Source organism: Phacochoerus africanus, chromosome 10 (assembly GCF_016906955.1).
Source record: "Phacochoerus africanus isolate WHEZ1 chromosome 10, ROS_Pafr_v1, whole genome shotgun sequence".
Taxonomy (NCBI): Eukaryota; Metazoa; Chordata; class Mammalia; order Artiodactyla; family Suidae; genus Phacochoerus; species Phacochoerus africanus.
In genome coordinates this window covers 79167616-79187783 of record NC_062553.1, presented here as the reverse complement: position 1 = coordinate 79187783, position 20168 = coordinate 79167616, and the positions used below count along the sequence as shown (strand labels likewise).

The 20168-nt window shown below is 37.5% G+C and overlaps 1 protein-coding gene across 1 annotated transcript in view; it reads right to left on the bottom strand.

Moving 5' to 3' along the window:
* Nucleotides 1–20168, bottom strand: part of IQCM (IQ motif containing M) — a 333482-nt gene that overhangs the window by 214733 nt on the left and 98581 nt on the right. The window contains 2 exon segments of the mRNA XM_053743531.1: nucleotides 2439–2497; nucleotides 18613–18626. Coding sequence (XP_053599506.1) covers nucleotides 2439–2497; nucleotides 18613–18626 — 73 coding nt within the window.

Sequence of the window (20168 nt, the reverse complement as noted above, 5' to 3'; positions counted from 1 at the left end):
TTGACAGCAGTAAGCCAATTTACAGGTCAATCAGATTTTGCTCATTTGTTTCCTCACTGTTTTCTTTTCTTCAGATTAGTCTCTAAAGAACTATAAGCTCACTAATACTCTGCAATATGTTGTTCAACCATCCAATGAAATTTTCATATCAGATACAGTATTTCTCGGTTCTGGAATTCTCATTTGATTATTTTCCTTATAGTTTCTACTGATGCAGTGTGATCCTCTGTTACTATTAACATTTTTTTCCCCTTAAGATCTTGAACAATTATATTAACTGCTTTAGAGCTCTTATCTGTTATTTCCAGTTTTATGGATATCTTTTACTTTGATGTAACACAGATTTTCCTGTTTCTTAACATGTCTAATATTTTATTTGCTGTGTACTAAAACCCTGTACATTGTAGTGACTTTGTATTATGTTATTGTCCTTGAGAGAATGCTGATTGTTTTTTTTTTTTTTACTCTATGTGGTACATTAGTTACCTGGTTTATCATCCTGAACTTGAGGAGGCTTAGTTTTATGCCTTTGTTGGGGGTCAATCTGTTTGTTTCATCCTTTGTGCTAAGGCAAACACCTTAGTCCTGGGACATAATTTCTACTCATTGGTGTCAGCCTTTGAAGACTACCATGGAATAACTGGGGTGTTCACTAAGTCCCTGCCATTTGGTAGGACTTAACCTCTAATTTTTGTCTATCTCTATGGTGAATAGCAACTGAATTCTCTGCCTAGGCTTTACATTCCATAAATGTAAGGAGTCTCTCTTGTTCACACTGTCCTTAGCACCTAAAAGAGCAGGTGCTTAATGTTTGTCGTTAAATGAATAAACTAAAAAAGACTTAAACAAAATTTTCTCAACAGGACAAGATACAGATATGTTTTTCCTTTCCCTCTGGAAATTGTTTATTTATTCAACTATACTTTCGAAGTTTCTACCACATTCCAGGGATTGTGCCAATAAACAGAATTATTTACAGAATCAACAATCCTTGTTCTCACAGAACTTGAGAGAATTTTTAGTCAGGGGTTATTCTGGCACAATTTAGCTTACAGTATGTAGCAGTGATTCTGCAATTAAAGGGCCTAGTTTGAATCCAGCTCCACAGACAACTAGCTGAATCACCCTAAGTGAAATATTCAAACTCAGTTTTCCCATCAGTAAAATGGTGATAATAAAAATACATCATTGCATTACTATGGGTGTTAAATGATCACAAATGAATGCTGTTACTAAACTTATTATGGGACTAGTTCTCAGAAAATATCTAATTCTAAACTGGATATTTATTCAATGGATATTTAAATTGCATTGCATTACAGCCCAAATTCATCATACAGTTCAACTCGATTGCATTTCAACTTTACGGTCAGATGTATTTTGGAATTCAGATTGTATTTCAAAGTCTAGATAATTAATATAGCATGTATGCCATATATTACGCAACCTCGAGTAGAGTCTGCGGCAGTGTCCCATCATTAAATATATTAATGTTAATTAGCTAATACAATCAATGTTAATATGTACACAACATGACGTGGGGAAAATAAAGACTGTCAGTAGCTATAATCACTTGCTACTTCAGGTCTGGTTTTACCACTAAGAGTTTTGGCACCACCTTAGTGACATCAGCTTTCCGTTTCTGGAGCTTTCTGGATTTGGTCATTGTGAATGAGGGAGTATGGAGCTTGTATAATTACACCTCTTGAGTAACTGGGAGAAGGAATGAAGAAGGATGTCAGATAAGAGAAGGCAGACTGAATAATACATTTACTAGGGGGTTAGATTTCTAAATGGATTGCTTTTGACAAACTTCAGTCTCCAGGGTTTATCTTTGGCTCTTCACATTTACATGCTTTGGCGTAAAGCTGTCCACTGAGTTGATATGAAAATACTATCTGGTGAATTAATAAATGCATGTATTACCAGGGACTAAGAAAGCACAAGTTTGAAACCTGTCCTTTTTGGAAACTTCACTGTTAACTTTCCACAATTTCTTCTTTCTATCTCATTCTCCAATCTATCTCACGAGATCAGTAGTTGTTCATAAAAGTTTGTGAACAAACTGTTACACAAAGAAGCAAAAGAATCTTAAGAATCCCTCAGAGTCACTGAAAAGCATGCTGGACAGCAGTGAACTGCAGTACATAGTTTCTAATAAACAAAACTGCTAAAATATCATGCAGTACTGTTTACAGTTGCTCTTACTAGCTGCTGCAGAAACTTACAACCTGGTCTACTGAATAAGTTAATACACTCAAAAAAATAAGAATTTTTTCCTTTGCCTTAGTCAAATTAAATGGGAACTTGAAAAAGATATGTTGAAAAGTCTGAGCTTTTGGCAACCTACACTTCTTTAAACCAGATACTGAAGTCAGAATAAAACCAAAAGCAAGCACATTAATTTATACATCTCTGCTTTCATATCAAAGATATACCTGGGTTGTGGTTTTGATTCTGGCTTGACATACTGTGGCTCTTTTTTCGTAAAGGTTTTCTAGAATGAGAGAGAGAAGAGTTGACACAAGTGGTAAAGCAACCTCATCCTCTGTAAAAGTTTAATCCCACTAATATTCTATTATATTGTCAAAAGAAGAAAACACTCATCCATTATAACAAGCATTATAAGCCTAAACACTGATAGAAATAAGTGTACTCAGAGGAGTACGATCATGGAACCCCCTCCAGCATCTTTGGTTTCCTCCCCCACAAAGGAATTTAATTTTTTACCGATCATTTCCATGAACAAATATCCACACGGATCTACTACAGATAAGAATTTATTTATTTGCTTACTTATTTGTATTTGTATTTTATTTATTTATTTGCTTATTTGCATTTGTCCTTTGTCTTCTAAAAAAGATTTAACATAGATTTAAGGTAGCTTACAAAAAATACAGCACAGAAAAAAAGGGGAAAAAGAGAATATCAGGTCAACAGGAAATATGGATAGAAAGATGATGTCAAGTGTTTTCTGATGTTGCTTAATGTATTACACAGATTGGCTTTCAAATTCCTATCAAAGTGTTATAGACTACACTGCGTTCCCTGAAAATTCATATACGGGAAACCCTATACGAAGCCCTAATCCCCAAACGTGACTATGTTTGGAAATAAGGCCTTTCAGGAAGTAATTAAGGGTAAATGAAATCAAAAGGGTGAGGCCCTAATCCAATAGGACTGCTGGCCTTAGAGGAAGAGGAAAAGATGCCAGGGGCACGTGCACACACAGAAAAGGCCACAGGAGGACACAGCAGGAAGCAGCCATTTATAAGCAAAGGGCAGAAGGGTGGAAAAACCAACTCTGCCCCAGAACTGTGAGAAAATTATTTTCTACCATCCAGTCTACAGTATTTTATTATAGCAGCCTAGCAAACTGAAACACAAAGCAACAAAGAAATGGCCACTTTCAACAGCACCTCTTCAACAGTGACACTACAGTGTTTTAGATGAACCTTTTTCTATAATCCTTGAATATCACTGAGCAGTAGAAAGAACAACTCAGGAAGATAATTCTAAGGAACCTCAGAATAACTGGGCCAGTGCCTTTCTGGTCATTTGGCAGGATCCAAAAGTTAAAACTGGGAATTCCCATTGTGGCTCAGCAGAAACAAACCTGACTAGAATCCATGAGGATGCAGGTCCGATCCCTAGCCTCACTCAGTGAGTTAAGGATTCATATGCCTCACCTGCGGCCCTAAAAAAGAAAAATAAATAAAACAAACAAAACCCACAAAAGTTAAAACTGAGCGCTAAAGGCACTGCATTATCCACTTTATCATCAGCTATGCCAATTATTTTGCACAAAATAGCTTTTGAAAAAAAAATGATCTAGCTGAGAGGAATTGGAGGTAATAGTGATAATGAGGAAGAATTAATGGATAGGGATTGCTGGTGTCATCTTCTCCCTCAGTCGCCATAAGAAGTCAGTACCAGATAGCATCCTGGTTACTGATGTGCTCATGATGCCCCAAGCAAAATGCTGATTTTAGTTTTGCCTTTTAAGTTTCAAATATGTAGTTAACCACTATTTGACTAGTGAAACCCAAGAACTCTCTTCTACAAAATCTCAGGACATATAAAGGATCACGGTAAAGATGCAACATGGAAAAAATCTGTTTTTGTACTAAAAATATACTCAGTTTTAAGTCACAGGATGATTGTTTTAAATATTTTAAACAAGTCAAAAAGCGCTTGCAAGTGAAGCTTCACCCTATTCTATAGTGCTCCCTCAGATGAGATCTGACTTGTATGTATGTATTTGTATTTCATGCCACTCATTTCTTAAGATCAAAGATTACCTTTTCTTCTACAGTTATGTTAGAATGCAATAATAACTTTGAGAATGTTGCATCATCTCTCAACTCTTGATTACTTTTGAATTCCTGGAATGTGTGTTCTTTCTCAAAACAAACAATCACCCTCAACAATAATACTGTAATTTTTAAAACTATGTGCAACATGCACATGATAATAAAACATGACACAGGACCTATATTCTAAACATTGCCCTCAAGGTGTTCCATGGCACATTTTGCATGGCTGCAAAACTACTGATGGCTACAAAAATTATTTTGAACCTACACATTCTATACTTTTGCACAAAACTCAGTCCTTGGCTTGGAAAACACTGTCCTTAAGTGAGACTACCAATTACACTTGCCAACTTATTTTTTTTTTTAACAGCTTGCTTTTCAGGCAGACTAACTGAGATTGGCATGCTCTCCATGATGAAGGGTGTCAAATGTGAAGTCCACTAAGCAAAACCGTCTCAGTCAAATATTCCTGAGGATTTTCCTTACTAAAATGTTCTCCCATTACCTCCATTGTGTCTTTTTCTTCCTACTTACCATAATTAGAAACAGGTTTTTTTGGTCACCTGTTGGCAAAGTCAGTAACAGTTCTTTTTTAAAGGGGCCCTGGGTTTTCCTGAGGTGTTTTTTTTTTTTCCCTAAGAGTTAGTTTTCTTCATATGTATATAATAAAATCTCAAGTCCATTCTGCCTTGATATTCGAACTCCATTCTCTTTCAAAACTTTTCTTCCAGAGTGCCCATTGTGGCGCAGTGGAAACGAACCCAACTAGTATCCATGAGGATGTGGGTTCAATCCCTGGGCTCACTCAGTGGGTTAAGGATCTGGTATTGCCGTGAGCTGTGGTGTTTATCACGGATGCAGCTCAGATCCTGTGTTGCTGTGGCGTAGGCTGGCAGCTGTAGTTTCAATTCAACGCCAAGACTGGGAACTTCCATTGGCCTTGGGTGCAGTTTTAAAAAAAAACAAACACACACACACACAAAAAAAACCCCAAACAAACAAAAAACAAAACCAAAAAAACCCTTTTCTTTCTTCCACAGCTGTCACCTGCTTCTTTAGACTTCTTCAAGCTCCAAGTCTCTTCAGGACAATGCATTAGAAGTGACACATTCTAAATACTTGACTGAAGATGTCACTTAGGAAAAACTCAAGTCATTTTCAAAATGTTTTCACAACCTCTGTGGTCTTATTTCAAACCTCTTTTCAGAGTCCTTTCCCCCACAGTTTTTTCAAATCCCAAAATTTAACTGGTACCAAACTTAATTCTGGTAATTTACATAATATTATTAAACCTCAAGCTTCTTTTTAGAAGCAGTTGTCTAATCTGTCAATTACCCTCTTCCTCCCAAGTATCATCTGGAATTTTTCTTCATTTTGACAATGCTGCTAATTTCTCTCAGTCAAATGATTAACTTCTCGCATTGATTAACCACAGATGAAATACGGAAGAAAGCCCTTCATTTTGCATCGTGATGCTAGACACATTTCTATAATGCTATTAGTGTGAAATTGTGCAACATGTTTGGGATAAAAAAGTAATCTCTTATTGGCATATTACTCCTCCAATACTTATGCTAAAATGTGGTTAAAGGGTATTTCTAAGGAGCAAGAAATTTTCAGAGTTTTAAACAGCTTTGTGACCCTACCATAAGCATGTATAAACACACCATTCAAGGTAAAATGAAAGGTTTGTTTAAAAATAGATAGTGGTGAAGAGAAAAATCACTAAAAGCATATACATACAAAACTACAAATTACACATTAAAACACGTGAAATAAACTGAAAAGCTTTTTCTGCCAGGCTTGGATATTAACACTTGTATTTTCCCCAGCAAAAGTCAGCCATGTCACCAGCACATTCTGTGAAAGAACTAGAGAGTTGCATTCCTTATACTGCTATTGTTTCTTGTGGAAGAAATGTTTTATACAGAAAAATGTCAGTAACTTGCATCCATACAGAACCAGAAGGCACCCACCACATTATTTGGGGATTTTTTCACAAGTGAATAGCTTTCCATTGTTGTACTGTAGGGCTTCTAAGAACACTCACAAACCACAGACCACAGACGGACACTCAGGAAGTTGTGAAAGGTCCAGGAAAACCACAGTTTCTCAAAATCTTCTCAGGGAGCCGCAGAAGGCTTCAATTTGAAAGTGTTCTCAAGAGGGGCACTTCTTTTACCTTTCTTAAGATAACTGCAGGGAATCCCACCGGTCATGACGACCACTCTGTAATGGCCATAGCCTCAAAAGGCCATTCAACCTGCAGATTATGAGAGACTGAAGCAAGGGACCCAACAAAACACGGGTCATCCACGTAGCAGTCACTAGACAAAGGTCTTTAATTTCCAAGGAAAATCAAAACTCTTTGATATGTAGGAATCTAAGGATAACACAGGAGGCGAGACAAAGACCGATGAGAAGGAAGAAGCTGGATAGAATTTACCTCCCAAGCTCAGTCCCTCTGAGGGTTGAAACATTATTTATAAAAGATCTAACAGGGTTATTTTCAGGAGCGTGTTCATAGCAACAAAGCATAGCATAATACCAATAAATTCTACAAAAAAGATAAAAGATATTTAAACGCATGGTTGAGCTTAAGGGAAAGTGACAGCATTCCTTTCTAGCCAAAGCCAAGAAAGGCCCAACGTACCACTGTATGGGTTTTGAAGCCTGCCTTTGCCTGGAGAATTGCATGGAAATTCCTGGGAACCTAGAATCTGGGTTGTCTCCTGCAGGTGGGAGACAAACACTGGAACCCAGAGTATAAAGGAGTGTCAGCATTGAGACCACTCCTCATAAAACCTGGCTACTGGAAGTGCAATATTCTTAGAGTGTAAACCAATATTTCTAAATTTCTTGGAGAGAGAGAGAAAGAAAGAGAGAAAGATACCATGAGACCATTTGTCTGTCATGGCCTTGGTTCTGGGTTGGGGCAGGGGTGGGGGGGAGTCCCCTCCTAGAAAATATTCACAATAAGAACTCATCCATGTGGATTTGGAACCTCACTTCACACTCCCTGCAGCACCCTAAACACACACCTCACATACAAAAGAAAGGCAAAAAGTTTAGAATAAATTGGTCCCGGGTGGGTAGTGCTCTAAACAAGTACCTGGTAAAAGCAAATATCAATCATTCTCAGAAGAATGTAGCTTGAATTCAGATTTCAAGTAATTCTCATAATAAAATACCAAGAGAAAAGAGCTCACAATGAGAATATCATTAGCCTTAAGAAAATAAGCAATCGGTGTGTCAGAAGAAAACAAACTGCACATTCACAAACTCAAAGAAGTATAAAACAAAATAACTCTTATTTGTAAAGTTAAAAATAACAAAAATAGTGAAAGAACTAAAACTCTAGTAGTTGAGTCAATCTAAGGTTTCTGTATGATAAAAGGATAAAGACACTTTAAGAATATATATTAAAATCCAGGTTAACCACTTATAAAAGGTAAAAGTAGGAACATAAAGACCAGTGGGTCCAAGGAAAACAATGGGCACAATGTCAAAGTAGTACTAGGAAAAGTGGGACAAGAGGAGAAAATACGTTCATCAATACCCAAAAGTCAAAGGAGTGAAAGAAAAAAAAAATGGCAAGAACAAAGAGCACAAAATAGAAGGGGTATGAATGCATCTAAGTATATTTTTAAATTTTTTTATTAAGCTATAATTGATTGTGCCAATTTCTGCTGTACAGATTGTGACCCAGTCATACATATATACATACACACATTCTTTTTCTCATACTATCTTCCATCATGGTCCATCCCAAGAGATTGGATATAGTTGCCTGTGCTGTATAGTAGGACCTCATTGCTTATCCCTTCTAAGTGTAATGGTTTGCATCTGCTCACCCCAAACTTCTCGACCATCCCACTCCTCCCCCTCTCCCCCTGGGCAAACACAAGTCTGTTCTCTAGGTCCATGAGTCAGTTTCTGTTTTGCAGATAGGTTCATTTGTGTCATATTTTAGATTCCACATACAAGTGATATCATATGGTATTTGTCTTACTCTGACTTATTTCACTTAGTATGAGAATCTATAGTTGACCCATGTTCCTGCAAATGGCATTATTTCATTCTTTTTTAGGGCTGATTAGTAAGCCGCATTATATATACTATAATACCACATCTTAATCCATACATCTGTCAATGGACATTTAGGTTGTTTTCATGTCTTGGCTATTGTAAATAGTGCTGCAATGAACAGAGGCGTGCATGTATCTTTCTGCATTGTAGTTTTATTGGGATATATGCCCAGGAGTGGGATTGCTTGGTCATATGGTAGGCCTATATTTAGTTTTCTGAGGTTATACCAATGTACATTCCCACCAAGAGTGAAAGAGGGTTTCCTTTTTTTCCACATCCTCACCAGCATTTGCTATTTGTAGACTTGTTAATGATGGCCATTCTGACCAGTGTGAAGTTTAAAAATACAACTGTATGATGTTCACAAAGAACTAATGGCCTAGAAATACATGAAGGAAATTCTCAGCCTTATTTCTCATTAGGAAAATGCAAATTAAGATCACAAATATTTCATACCTTACAAATGGGCAAGGGTTAAAATGTTGACATATTAAGTGCTGCCAATATATGAAGCAATGAGGACCATCATAAACTGCTCTGGGAGTGGAAAACCCTTCACTGAATTGCCTGCTAATGTGGAACATATTCCCACTGGCCAGCACTGCCAGGCTACTCCAGGCTGTCTGTGGCTAGAGGCTATCAATTATTCAGGTAATTAATAATCACTGACTGAGTTCCTACTGCCCAGGCCCTGTCTACTTGCCTCCCGGGCTGAAGGGATCAATATTCTGACTCCTATATAACCCATTATCGATGCAACAGGATACAGATTTGTATTGATGCTGGGAATTCTTACTCTAGAGAAATTCTTGCACCTAACACTTATAAAAAAATGTAGCAGAATTGCTCATAATAAGAAATAAATTTTTAAAAAAGCCAAATATCTCTCAGCAATGGAAGGGAGGGATAATTAAATTGTAGTGTAATCATTCAATGGGATGTTGTACCATTAAAATAAATGAACTACAAGGGCACACATTGACATTTATCAAGACTGGAGCTCTGGCTGTGGTGCAATGGATCATCTGTGTCTCCAGAGTGCTGGGACACAGGTTCAATTCCCCAGCCAGGCAGAGTGGGTTAAGGATCCGGCAATGTCACAGCTGTACTCAGATATGATCCATGGCCCAGGAACTCCATATTTGAGTGGGGCAGCCAAAAAAGGAAAAAAAAATGCAGGTTGATGGATCTCAAAAATACATCATTGGGCAAAAAGAGAGAAGACATTATAATTCTATACACATAAATTTAAAAAACAAGTAAAAGTAAGCAAGAAAAATGCTAATTAGAGATGTGTGTAGATGTGCTAAAATTATGAAGAAAAGCAAGGGAACAATTGTCATAAAATTAAGGAGATTGGTTTCTTTAGGATATGAAGGGAAAGAAAAGACACAAAGAGTTCTCTGTTCCCTAAGTTTGGTATTTGTTTTAGTATTAGTCTTTGAGATAGAGATATAGAACTATAAATAGATGTGCATATGAATAATATGCTGTTTTCTATAATTGATACACAAAACAATAGAAGTTTTAAAATAATATGATAGAAAAATTCCTGGAGGTTAAGATGAGTGTCTGTCCCCAAAGAAGAAACGAATGAAAGGCTCTTGGGAATCTATGAGTTTCCAAAGAATAACAAAACTTCCCAGGGGGTTTCATAGCTCCAAATCTCTCCTGTGGTTCGGGTGGGTTCTTGGAAACTCAAGTTTCCAAGTTCAAGAATGCCAAGCAATGGAACAACTGCTGCCAGGAATAAATCGTTTTATTCTTAAGTTTTAAACTCCATGAATCTATAAATACATATGACTGATTTTTTTATCAGCTAGAATTAAAAGGAGAAATTGAGAAAATAAGTTTCTGCTTCACAATCTAGGGAAATTTGAATAGGCTTGTGTGTTGATGCTTTAAATACAAGGCGCTTATTTGATTTTGCAAATGTTTCCCCATTTGTATTTAACATACTTTCCCAGATAGTTAATTTATTACTAAAAAGTTCAGTAATAAACAGGAAAGTGCTTTAAAATTTTGAATCCAATCCTTTTCATTTGTATATTTATTTGGGACTTACTTGACTGTGAAACCATTGTAAATGGTGAGTTTGGTTATCATCATGACATTTGTATACTATGTGCTAGATCTGGAACTGCATCACAGAATTAAAAATTGTTGTAAGTAATAATTATAACCAAATATGTGCTTTAGGTACATTTTCTTCAACCTTCACCAAAACTGCAAAATAGATACTCTATAATCCCCACTTCCTTAGGAAGTTGAGAAATTTATCATCTTTATCTTGATTACATAACTGGAGACAGGGAGTCATATTCAATACACTACTCTATTCAAAAGGTAAAAATGGTGATACAGGCAAAAGACTTTTAATCTAAAAACAGTCAGAATGCAGTGAATGACGACAGCATTAGAGTTTTCACTAGATTTTTGACTGGTTCACACTCAACAATTCTGTTTTCCACTTTTATTCATTTTAGAAAACATCCAATGATTTTGTAGAGTCAGTATAACTTAATCATAATGAGATTTAGAACTGCCAAAGCACATGCATCAGGGTCAAAGGCGGTCCCAGCCCCCTACCTACAACTTGACTATCTCCCCTTATTTGCAGGACTTTTATGGTGAATTACGTAAAACAGTGCTTCTCAGGAGTTCCCTGTATGACTCAGTGGTTAACCAACCCAACTAGGATTCATGAGGATGCAGGTTCAATCCCTGGCCCCGCTCAGGGGTTTAAGGATCTGGCACTGCCGTGAGCTGCGGCACAGGTTGCAGATGTGACTTGGAACCTGTGTTGCTGTGGCTGTGGTATAGGCCAGCAGCTGCAGCTCCAATTCAACCCCTATTCTAGGAACTTCCATATGCTACAAGTGCAGCCCTTAAAAGCAAAAATTTAAAAAAAAAAAAAAAAAAAGGGTTTAAGACTTCATATGTCTATTTATCACTAAGATCTGATTCCTAGAGATTCAGGATATACTTGGATGATATATTAGCTAATTGAAACTGTTCAGATTAATTTATTTGGGTGAAAGCTCTCTTATCAAAATATCAGGCATATTTTCCCAGACCAATTTTAACAGTGACTGCAGTTTTATTTCATTATTTGAGAATGTGTTCCTGATATCTTTGATTGATTATAATCTAACTCTTCAACTTTCAGAAGAAAATACATTCCTATCCCAGTGCTTGCCTCTAAATTCAGCACAGAATATCTTTATGGCAGGCATTTGCCAGGAAAAAAATTACCTTGTATAGACTGTCACTGGTTATCCAAAACTCACCTAAAAGGGAAAATATTATGGGCAATTATTTAAAACAGTGTTTCTCAAACTTTAATGTGCTTACAAATCACTACTATTCTTATTCAAACACAGATTCTGAATCATTAGATTTGGGGCAGGACCTAAGAGCCTATATTTGTAACAAGTTCCTGAAATGATAAAACTGCTGTTGAGCCATGGAGTGGGATGTGTCTAAAGGACAGTCCCCCTGCTCCACAAGACATCCTAAAATCTATCTGGTTTGAGCTAAACCTGCAAAGAATTATCTAGTTTTAGGTGGCTATTGGTTTGGTTTTTTTTTTTTTATGTACTTCTATTTTTGAGGAAGAAGCAGTGAAAATCCCTAATTCCTGTGTGACAAATGTCCTCCCTTGTCAAAGTAATTCTTATCTCCCGTCTTGCTGCTTACGCAGGTGCAAAGAGTGGCGCACCTGTGAGAGTTCCCCACTCAGGCTTCCTGGCTCCATTTTAAATGAGGTTTCCTTTATTTATTTTCACAGTGTGGGGGAGTTCCCGTCATGGCTCAGTGATTAATGAATCTGACTAGGAACCATGAGGTTGCAGGTTCTATCCCTGGTGTTGCTCAGTGAGTTAAGGATCTGGCATTGCTCAGTGAGTTAAGGATCTGGTGTAGGTTGCAGATGTGGCTCGGATCCCGCGTTGCTGTGGCTCTGGCGTAGGCCAGTGGCCACGGCTCCAATTTGACCCCTAGCCTGGGAACTTCCATATGCCACAGGAGCAGCCCTACAAAAGGCAAAAAGAGAAAAAAAAAAAAAATATATATATATATATTCACAGTGTGTATGTATTTGCATGTGTGTATCTTGTGTGTCTGTCTGTCCTTATCTCCTTATCTTCCCCAACACCTTTACCTACCACGACCGCCACTACTATAACGACTGTTATTACTATTTACAGGTCTATGATACCTTATCTGTAACTCTGAACTTCCAAAATTTTCGTAACAGAAAATGGAGGCACATTTAACATACTTAACTTTTGGTGGCAAAACCTGACTGAAACCAATCAACAAAAAACCTATACACTTGCCTCTATCTCCCACTTAATGAAAATATTTTTATGCTTCACTGCAAAACATCACTGTGTTATAATTACAGGTTTGATTGCAGACTCACTTCTCTCCTTACCTTTGCCATGTTTGACATTTTCTGTTTCCCAAAAACGTCTGGTCCCAAGAGCTTCCAGTAAAGGATTATGAAGCTCCACAACTAAGGCAAGCGATGACTATCACCACTGCTGGTGCTTGTACTAAACAACTGTGCCTTTGAGGAGTTCTGTAGTTGCTATTCCAATGCATTCTAACATCTCATTAGGCTAAAGGTGTATAACTGAAGAGAAAATGCTGTACTTAATCCATCTATTGTTTAAAGAATACACTTGACTTTTTAGATATTTTTTCCAGATCATTAAAAAAGTGCACATTACATGAAATCTCAATCTAACATTAATAGCCATAGCAATATCCAAAAGCTGTGGCCATAACCATGGATACCAGCATTTCCTACATCGACTGGCACTCCCTATGTCTACTTATTATTACTATTGAAGTTTTCATTCATATTCAACATCCATGTCTGGTGCATTTTGTTTGATGAAAACAAGCTAATTAGTGCCGAACCTTTCCTAGTTCATAAATTTATTCCTAAGAACATTAAAAGGAAGTCAAGTGAGACATGTTCAGTAACAGATGTTTGCCTTTTTTGGCTGCCTTTTTACAGTTTGTACTCTTTCATGACTTTTTAAGAAATTTAGTTAATGTTCCCTTTCCTAGAGAACAAGCGTACCTAGCTCCCCAGGATGTGGGGGTGCGAGGGGGGGATTCCCCAGGGCAGGCGCAGTCTGTTCACTCCCTGAACCTACTATCTGCTCCAATGTTCTTTGCATCCAGCTTTTCATTCTTTCACCCAGGTTTTCATAACAGTCACATTCCAGCTTATCTCAGAAAGAACGTGAATGGTGACTGGAGATTATTATAAAGCTAGAACTATGGTGGGCGCTGTTCCTAAGACACGTGGGCCTAGTGCCCCTCAAATACCTTTCCCTTCATGAGGATGTCTTGGAATAAAGGGTCACCATGAGTGAGAGAATTTGATTGAATCTTCTGGCTTCTTACAGAACAGTAAGATTGCAAAGTCACTTCCAAAACTAAAACCCCAATGGTCTTTTATCATAAAAGAAATGAAAAGTGTAGATCAAGACTTTTCTCTATAAAATTAAATTAATCCAAAAATACAAATTTAAAATTACCCTATTTATTTACCTAAACTTCCACATTGGAGTATTATGTAGTCTGCGTGCCATTCTGATATGATTTAAATGGTGGTACCTTAGTAAACCTAAGTAACATTACGATGGAAATCCTGCATTCTCCAAGAGTGCCTTCTTTTAAAACTTTATTTTTTAAAACTTTATGAGAATAGCTTTAAACTATTGACCAATTTATTGTGACTATACATCTTAATCTATTTATTGATAAAGGAATTCTGCATGAAGTATCTCCTTTATTTTTCCCCAAAAAGTACTTTAATTAAAGCATTCATCTAGATGAAAAGATTTAATAAAATAAAAATGATTATTAAAATACATAGGCCCACATAAAATATATGATAGGAGTTCCCATCGTGGCGCAGCAGAAACAAATCCAACTAGGAACCATGAGGTTGAGGGTTCAATCCCTGGCCTTGCTCAGTGTGTTAAGGATCTGGTGTTGCTGTGAGCTGTGGTGCAGGTTGCAGACGTGGCACTGTTGTGGCTCTGGTGTAGGCTGGTGGCAGCAGCTCCAATTAGACCCCTAGCCTGGGAACCTCCATATGCCATGTGTGCAGCCCTCAAAAAAAAAAGACAAAAATAAAATAAAATAAAGTAAAATAAAATAAAATATGTGATATAAAAATATCAGATAAGACTGCAGCAAAGCAATATAACCATTGAAATGTGGCGTTTTAACTGCAACTATATTCATTAAAATATTACTACATATATACATATAAATAAATATATGCATTATTCTATTAAAATATCCAAATGTTTATATTTCATAGGAAAATAAACATGCGTGTCAAAATTAAAATGTAAAGGTTGAAGATAATGTAGAGCAATAAACCTCACTACTCTTGCAACAGGATCAAAAAATAAAATTATTAGATAAAAGTAAACTGCTGGAATGTTGTTCAAAATGTCAACAAAATCATAGTCACAAGGTTAACTCAAAGTTTAAATTAATCACAAGCCTACTTCAGGATTTTTAAAATGTATTTTCATTGGTACCCAGAATGAATTTTTAAACATTAGGAAACCATTTGAATAAATAAATTAAAGAGTCACAGTGACTTGTGTTAATTTTTAGAAGTGTCAGAAAATCAAATCAGATGGCACTTTTTATAAAATAGAGCCCACATGAGGAGAAAATCATGGGTATGAAAATCAGTGTAATACCTCCTCAAATGTGTGGAGGAGGGAAGGAAAAGAGCAGAGAGAAGACACTGTGATGAAGGAGAAAAAATGAGCAAAGGTGTTTTATATTTTAAAAGTTGATTTACTATTTTTTATTGTGTGATAAAATCTTTTGAACAAATGCCCACACTCCTCTGACAGTAAAATTTGGTAAAGAATCACAAAAAGATAACTAAATTTCCAAGTTAAAAAAATATCCCCCTTGATTCTCAGTTTTCTTGTACCAAAATGGCTCAAGAAAATTTTCCAGAGAAAAGCGGTAAGAAAGGTCATTCAACCCTAGTCAACCCAGTCGACGGTCAAAATGTAGCTTATATGAAGAATAATGTTACGTTTGTAATTTCTTTTTTCATTTTTAAAAAATATGTTTCTACAAAACTCATTTTTTTTTTGTCTTCTTTTTCTAGGGCCATACCTGTGGCATATGGAGGTTCCCAGGCTAGGGGTCGAATCAGAGATACAGCAGCCGGCCTACACCACAGCCACAGCAACGCGGGATCCGAGCCGTGTCTGCAAACTACACCACAGCTTACAGCAATGCTGGATTCTTAACCCACAGAGCAAGGCCAGGGACTGAACCCGCATCCTCATGGATACTAGTTGGGTTCGTTTTCACTAAGCCACAATGGGAATTCCACTAATGATTTTTTTAGTGTTGTTCATGAGGTGAATCTAAAAATACATTTAAAAATATGATCAGTGACCCTTGATTTCTCCTCTCACACAGGACTTGTTCTCCTTAGGAGGAGGCAGGTCCAAATGCCCAGAGAAATCACGATGTGTTCTTTGAAACACAAAGTAATGTATGAAACTGGCTATGAAACTGAATTTTATTTGCTTATAATCCCTTACTTCTGGGTGTCAAAGTTGGGCCAATTCCTTTCATCTAAGATTAAGAAAATAAAGTGATCAGGAGTTCCTGCCGTGGCTCGGGGGTTAAGGACCCAGTGTTGTCTCTGTGAGGACACAGGTTTGATCCCTTGCTTTGCTCTGTGGGTTAAGGATTTGGCATTGCCACAAGCTGTGGCATAGGTGGCAGATGTGGCTCAGATCCAGTGTTGCCAAGGCTGTGGTGTGTAGGCCACAGCTGTAGCTCTAATTTGCCCCCTGACTCAGGGAACTTCCATATGCTGCAGGTGTAGTCATAAACAAACAAAAATAAGAAAGAAAAGAAGTAATCAGATGTCTTCCCACAGGCACTTCATGATGATGGGACCTTGCTTAAATCCTCAGTTTCCTTTCTTGCCATTTTCCCTCTTGAATGCTGCACTTTTCACCACATTGAACTTTCTTCACTTCCTGAAACGCACCTAGCTCTCCCATTCCAACAACCACAACTATTCTTTCCCCTCTGCTCCTCTATCCCTGAACCCTGTTCACCACCACGTGAGCACCCAGGCTTGGCATTCCCTTGTGTGTCATCTCATCTTCAAGTTCTAGGGTGTCACCTAATGGCAGAATGCCTGTCAGGGAACCTCCTGACCCCAGAGGCACTGCAACCTCATAGTGAATTAGCCACTCACTGGGGCAAGTTTTGCCTTAGTAACAACTAATGAATAAAAGTTAATTCACCCTCTCCTGTGTTTCTAAATAGTAGATAGAAATTAACTTAATTTTTTACACAAATTCTGTCAATATTTGTTTTTATCTTAGCTTTTAAAGAGCACTACTGATGGAGATATTAATTTTTGCATCTCAGAATTTAGATAAATATCGGAGTTGTTTTCCACACCTACAGTCCTTCAGGTTGTAGGTTTCAAGATTGCTTCATAAAGAAGAGTTATGAAATGAAATTGCAGCAACAAAGCTGGAGATGGTGGTATTTCTATATATTGCAATGTAATTCTAAGTTTTTATGTTACACAAAGGATCATATTCACAGGTGCTCACTTACTTTGGATAAATATTATCATTCAAGATAATTAAGACTATAAATAGCTCAGTAATTCCAAGATCACAAAAAGTAGCATTAGTAACTTTTTCTTCAGAATGCAGTTTCTTTAACTTCACATAAAGAAGTTTTAGGGGGCCATATACTGTTGCTCAAAATAACTAACTGGGAATTCAAGTACAATTCTAATACTAAAAGTCTGCAGTTGCAGAAATGAAACATTACAATTAAAGATATATAATATTACTGTATTATTATTTAATTAGAACTAAAAACATAAGGATACAGAAACTTAAAAAGAAAACAAAAATTTTAGGCTTAAAAAGAATAGTGTTCTTTCAGTTTTTGTTTTGTTTTTTTTTTTTTTCCTTTTCTAGGGTCACTTCCCACAACATATGGAGATTCCCAGACTAGGGGTCTAATCAGAGCTGTAGCCGCCAGCCTACACCACAGCTCACAGCAATGCCGGCCGGATCCTTAACCCACTGAGCAAGGCCAGGGATCAAACCTGCAACCTCATGGTTTACTAGTCGGATTCGTTAACTACTGTGCCATGATGGGAACTCCCAGGAATAGTGTTCTTTTAGACTAAAGAAAACATATGCACAGTGACTTTCTTATTTCAGCCAATTAAAATTTTCCAAGAGTAGCTAAGCTTTGGAGGGTGTTTTGGAAACTGAATGTGTTATATTTTCCTCTTCTTCTACAAAATCAGGGTTTTCTGTACCTTGTCTTCACTCCTTTTTTAACAATGCAAGGTTCTTTCCACATTCCCAATTTTCCTAGTAATTTCATATCTTCTGGGACTGAACAAGCTCACTATCAAGATTCCTAGACATTTCACACCCATTAGGATGGCTGTCATCAAGAAAGCAGAAAAAAATCATAAGCGTTGGTGAAAATGTGGAGAAACTGGAACACTTATGCACTGCTACTGGAAATGTAAAATGGTGCAGCCATTGTGCAAAATAAAATGGTGATGCCTCAAAATAGTAAACATAGGAATACAATATCATCCAGCAATTCTATTTTTGGGTATATACACAAAAAAAGTAAAAGAAGACTCAATAATGGTATACCCATGTTCACAATGGCATTATTTACAGTATCCAAATGGTGGAAGCGATCCATGTGTCCACAAGCAGATGAATGGATAAGCAAAATATGGCATATGCATGCAAGAGAATATTACTCAGCCTTTAAAAAAAAAAAAAAAAGAAAGAAATTCTGACCCATGCTACAACATGGATGAACTTTGAAGGCCTTATGTTAAGTAAGATAAGCCAGTCCCAAAAGAGAAAGTAGAGTATTTGTTGCTGAGGGTGGTAGGAGGGAAAAACAGGGAATTAGGGTTTAATGGGCATAGAGTTTTAGTTCAGAAAAATGAACAAGTTGGATGGTGGTGATGGTTACATACCAGTATGGGTGTACCTAATGCTACCAAATTGCACACTTAAAAATGTTAGAATGGTAAATTTTATGTTATGTATATTGTAACACAATAAAAAAAAAATGGGAGAAAAGATTATTTAGGGAATTCCCATCGTGGCACAGTGGTTAACGAATCTGACTAGGAACCATGAGGTTGCGGGTTCGATCCTTGGCCTTGCTCAGTGGGATAAGGATCCGGTGGTGAGCTGTGGTGTAGGTTGCAGACGCGGCTCGGATCCCGTGTTGCTGTGGCTGTGGCGTAGGCTACAGCTCCAATTAGACCCCTAGTCTGGGAACCTCCATATGCCGTGGGTGTGGCCCTAGAAAAGGCAAAAAGTCAAAAAAAAAAAAAAAAAGATTATTTAGAACTTGGTATTTGATCTTAGGACTGTTATTATTTTAAAGGATAAACAAAAGGAGAAATCCCTACTTAAACAAAAAAAAAAAAAAAAAGACTTTCAAGGGTGAAAAACCAGAGAGCTGCAAGAAAGAAATCTGAAGCTTTGAATCTTACCCCCTCTTATCTACCAACTACCCCCCAATACAAATGATTTGCAAGAATTAAAAGATAAAAGCCTCTAACTGGATTGATGGCAAAGGCCTATTAATGCTCACTAGTCTCCCCTCTTGTCCAACCCAAACTCTTTAGACAGGGACACAAATCCAAAACACCACCTATTATGTCAGTCATAGCCTTTCTCACTACTGATCCCCCAGTCAGCAAAGAATGTATACTCCCAGTCTTGCATGTGGAGCTCTCCACAGTCATGTCTATTCTTGGCCGATTTATTCCCCAAAAGAAAATGTTTAAAGGTACTTCTTCACACAGCTAGGGGCAATCTCTAAATTAATTATTAATACAAAACAAGGTAGAGTTGAATGGTTTAGAAACAGTTCATTTCAGGAAACATAATATTCACCTTTCCTGGAAGATTTCTGTCCTACAAACAAGTTCTTCTGTAGGAGAAAAATGACCTGATAAACAGGTAGAAGGGAGAGACCCTGGCCGTGATGACTAAGCAAAGTCCAGCCAACTGCCCCTAGGCACCCCTCCCCCACCCATCTGCTTCTGTAAACTTGCTTCAGCATCTACTACCTTGCCTGACCTCACTCCGGTCCGGCAGCCCAGCATGGACCTGGAAGAGGTAGCCTATAAAAGCCTTGTGAAACCCATCTTCTGGGCCCAGACTCCAGAGAGCTATCTCCTCTGAGCCTGCCAGTGTAATAAACCTGAGTTCTCCAACTTGATTTCTCGCCAGGTAAAAGAGCTGATGCACTGCAGCCACAGGGCTGTCGCTAGAGCGCTAGAGCTGATACACTGCGGCGCAGGGCTGCTGGGCAGCAGCCGTAACACTTCTATATCATTTTTTATTAGATTCTACATATACATGAAATCATACGATATTTACCTTTCTCTGCCTGGCTTACTTCACTTAATATGATTGTCTGTAGGTCCATGTTGCTGCAAATGGCATTATTTCATTATTTTTTTATGGCTGAGTAAAAATTCCACTGTATATTATATACACCACATCTTCTTTATCCAATCATCCATCAATGGACATTTAGGTTGTTTCCACCTCTTGGCTATTGTGAATAGTGCTACCACGAACAGTGGGGTGCATGTATATTTCTGAGTTATGATTTTCTCCAGATAAATGCTCAGGAAGAGGATTG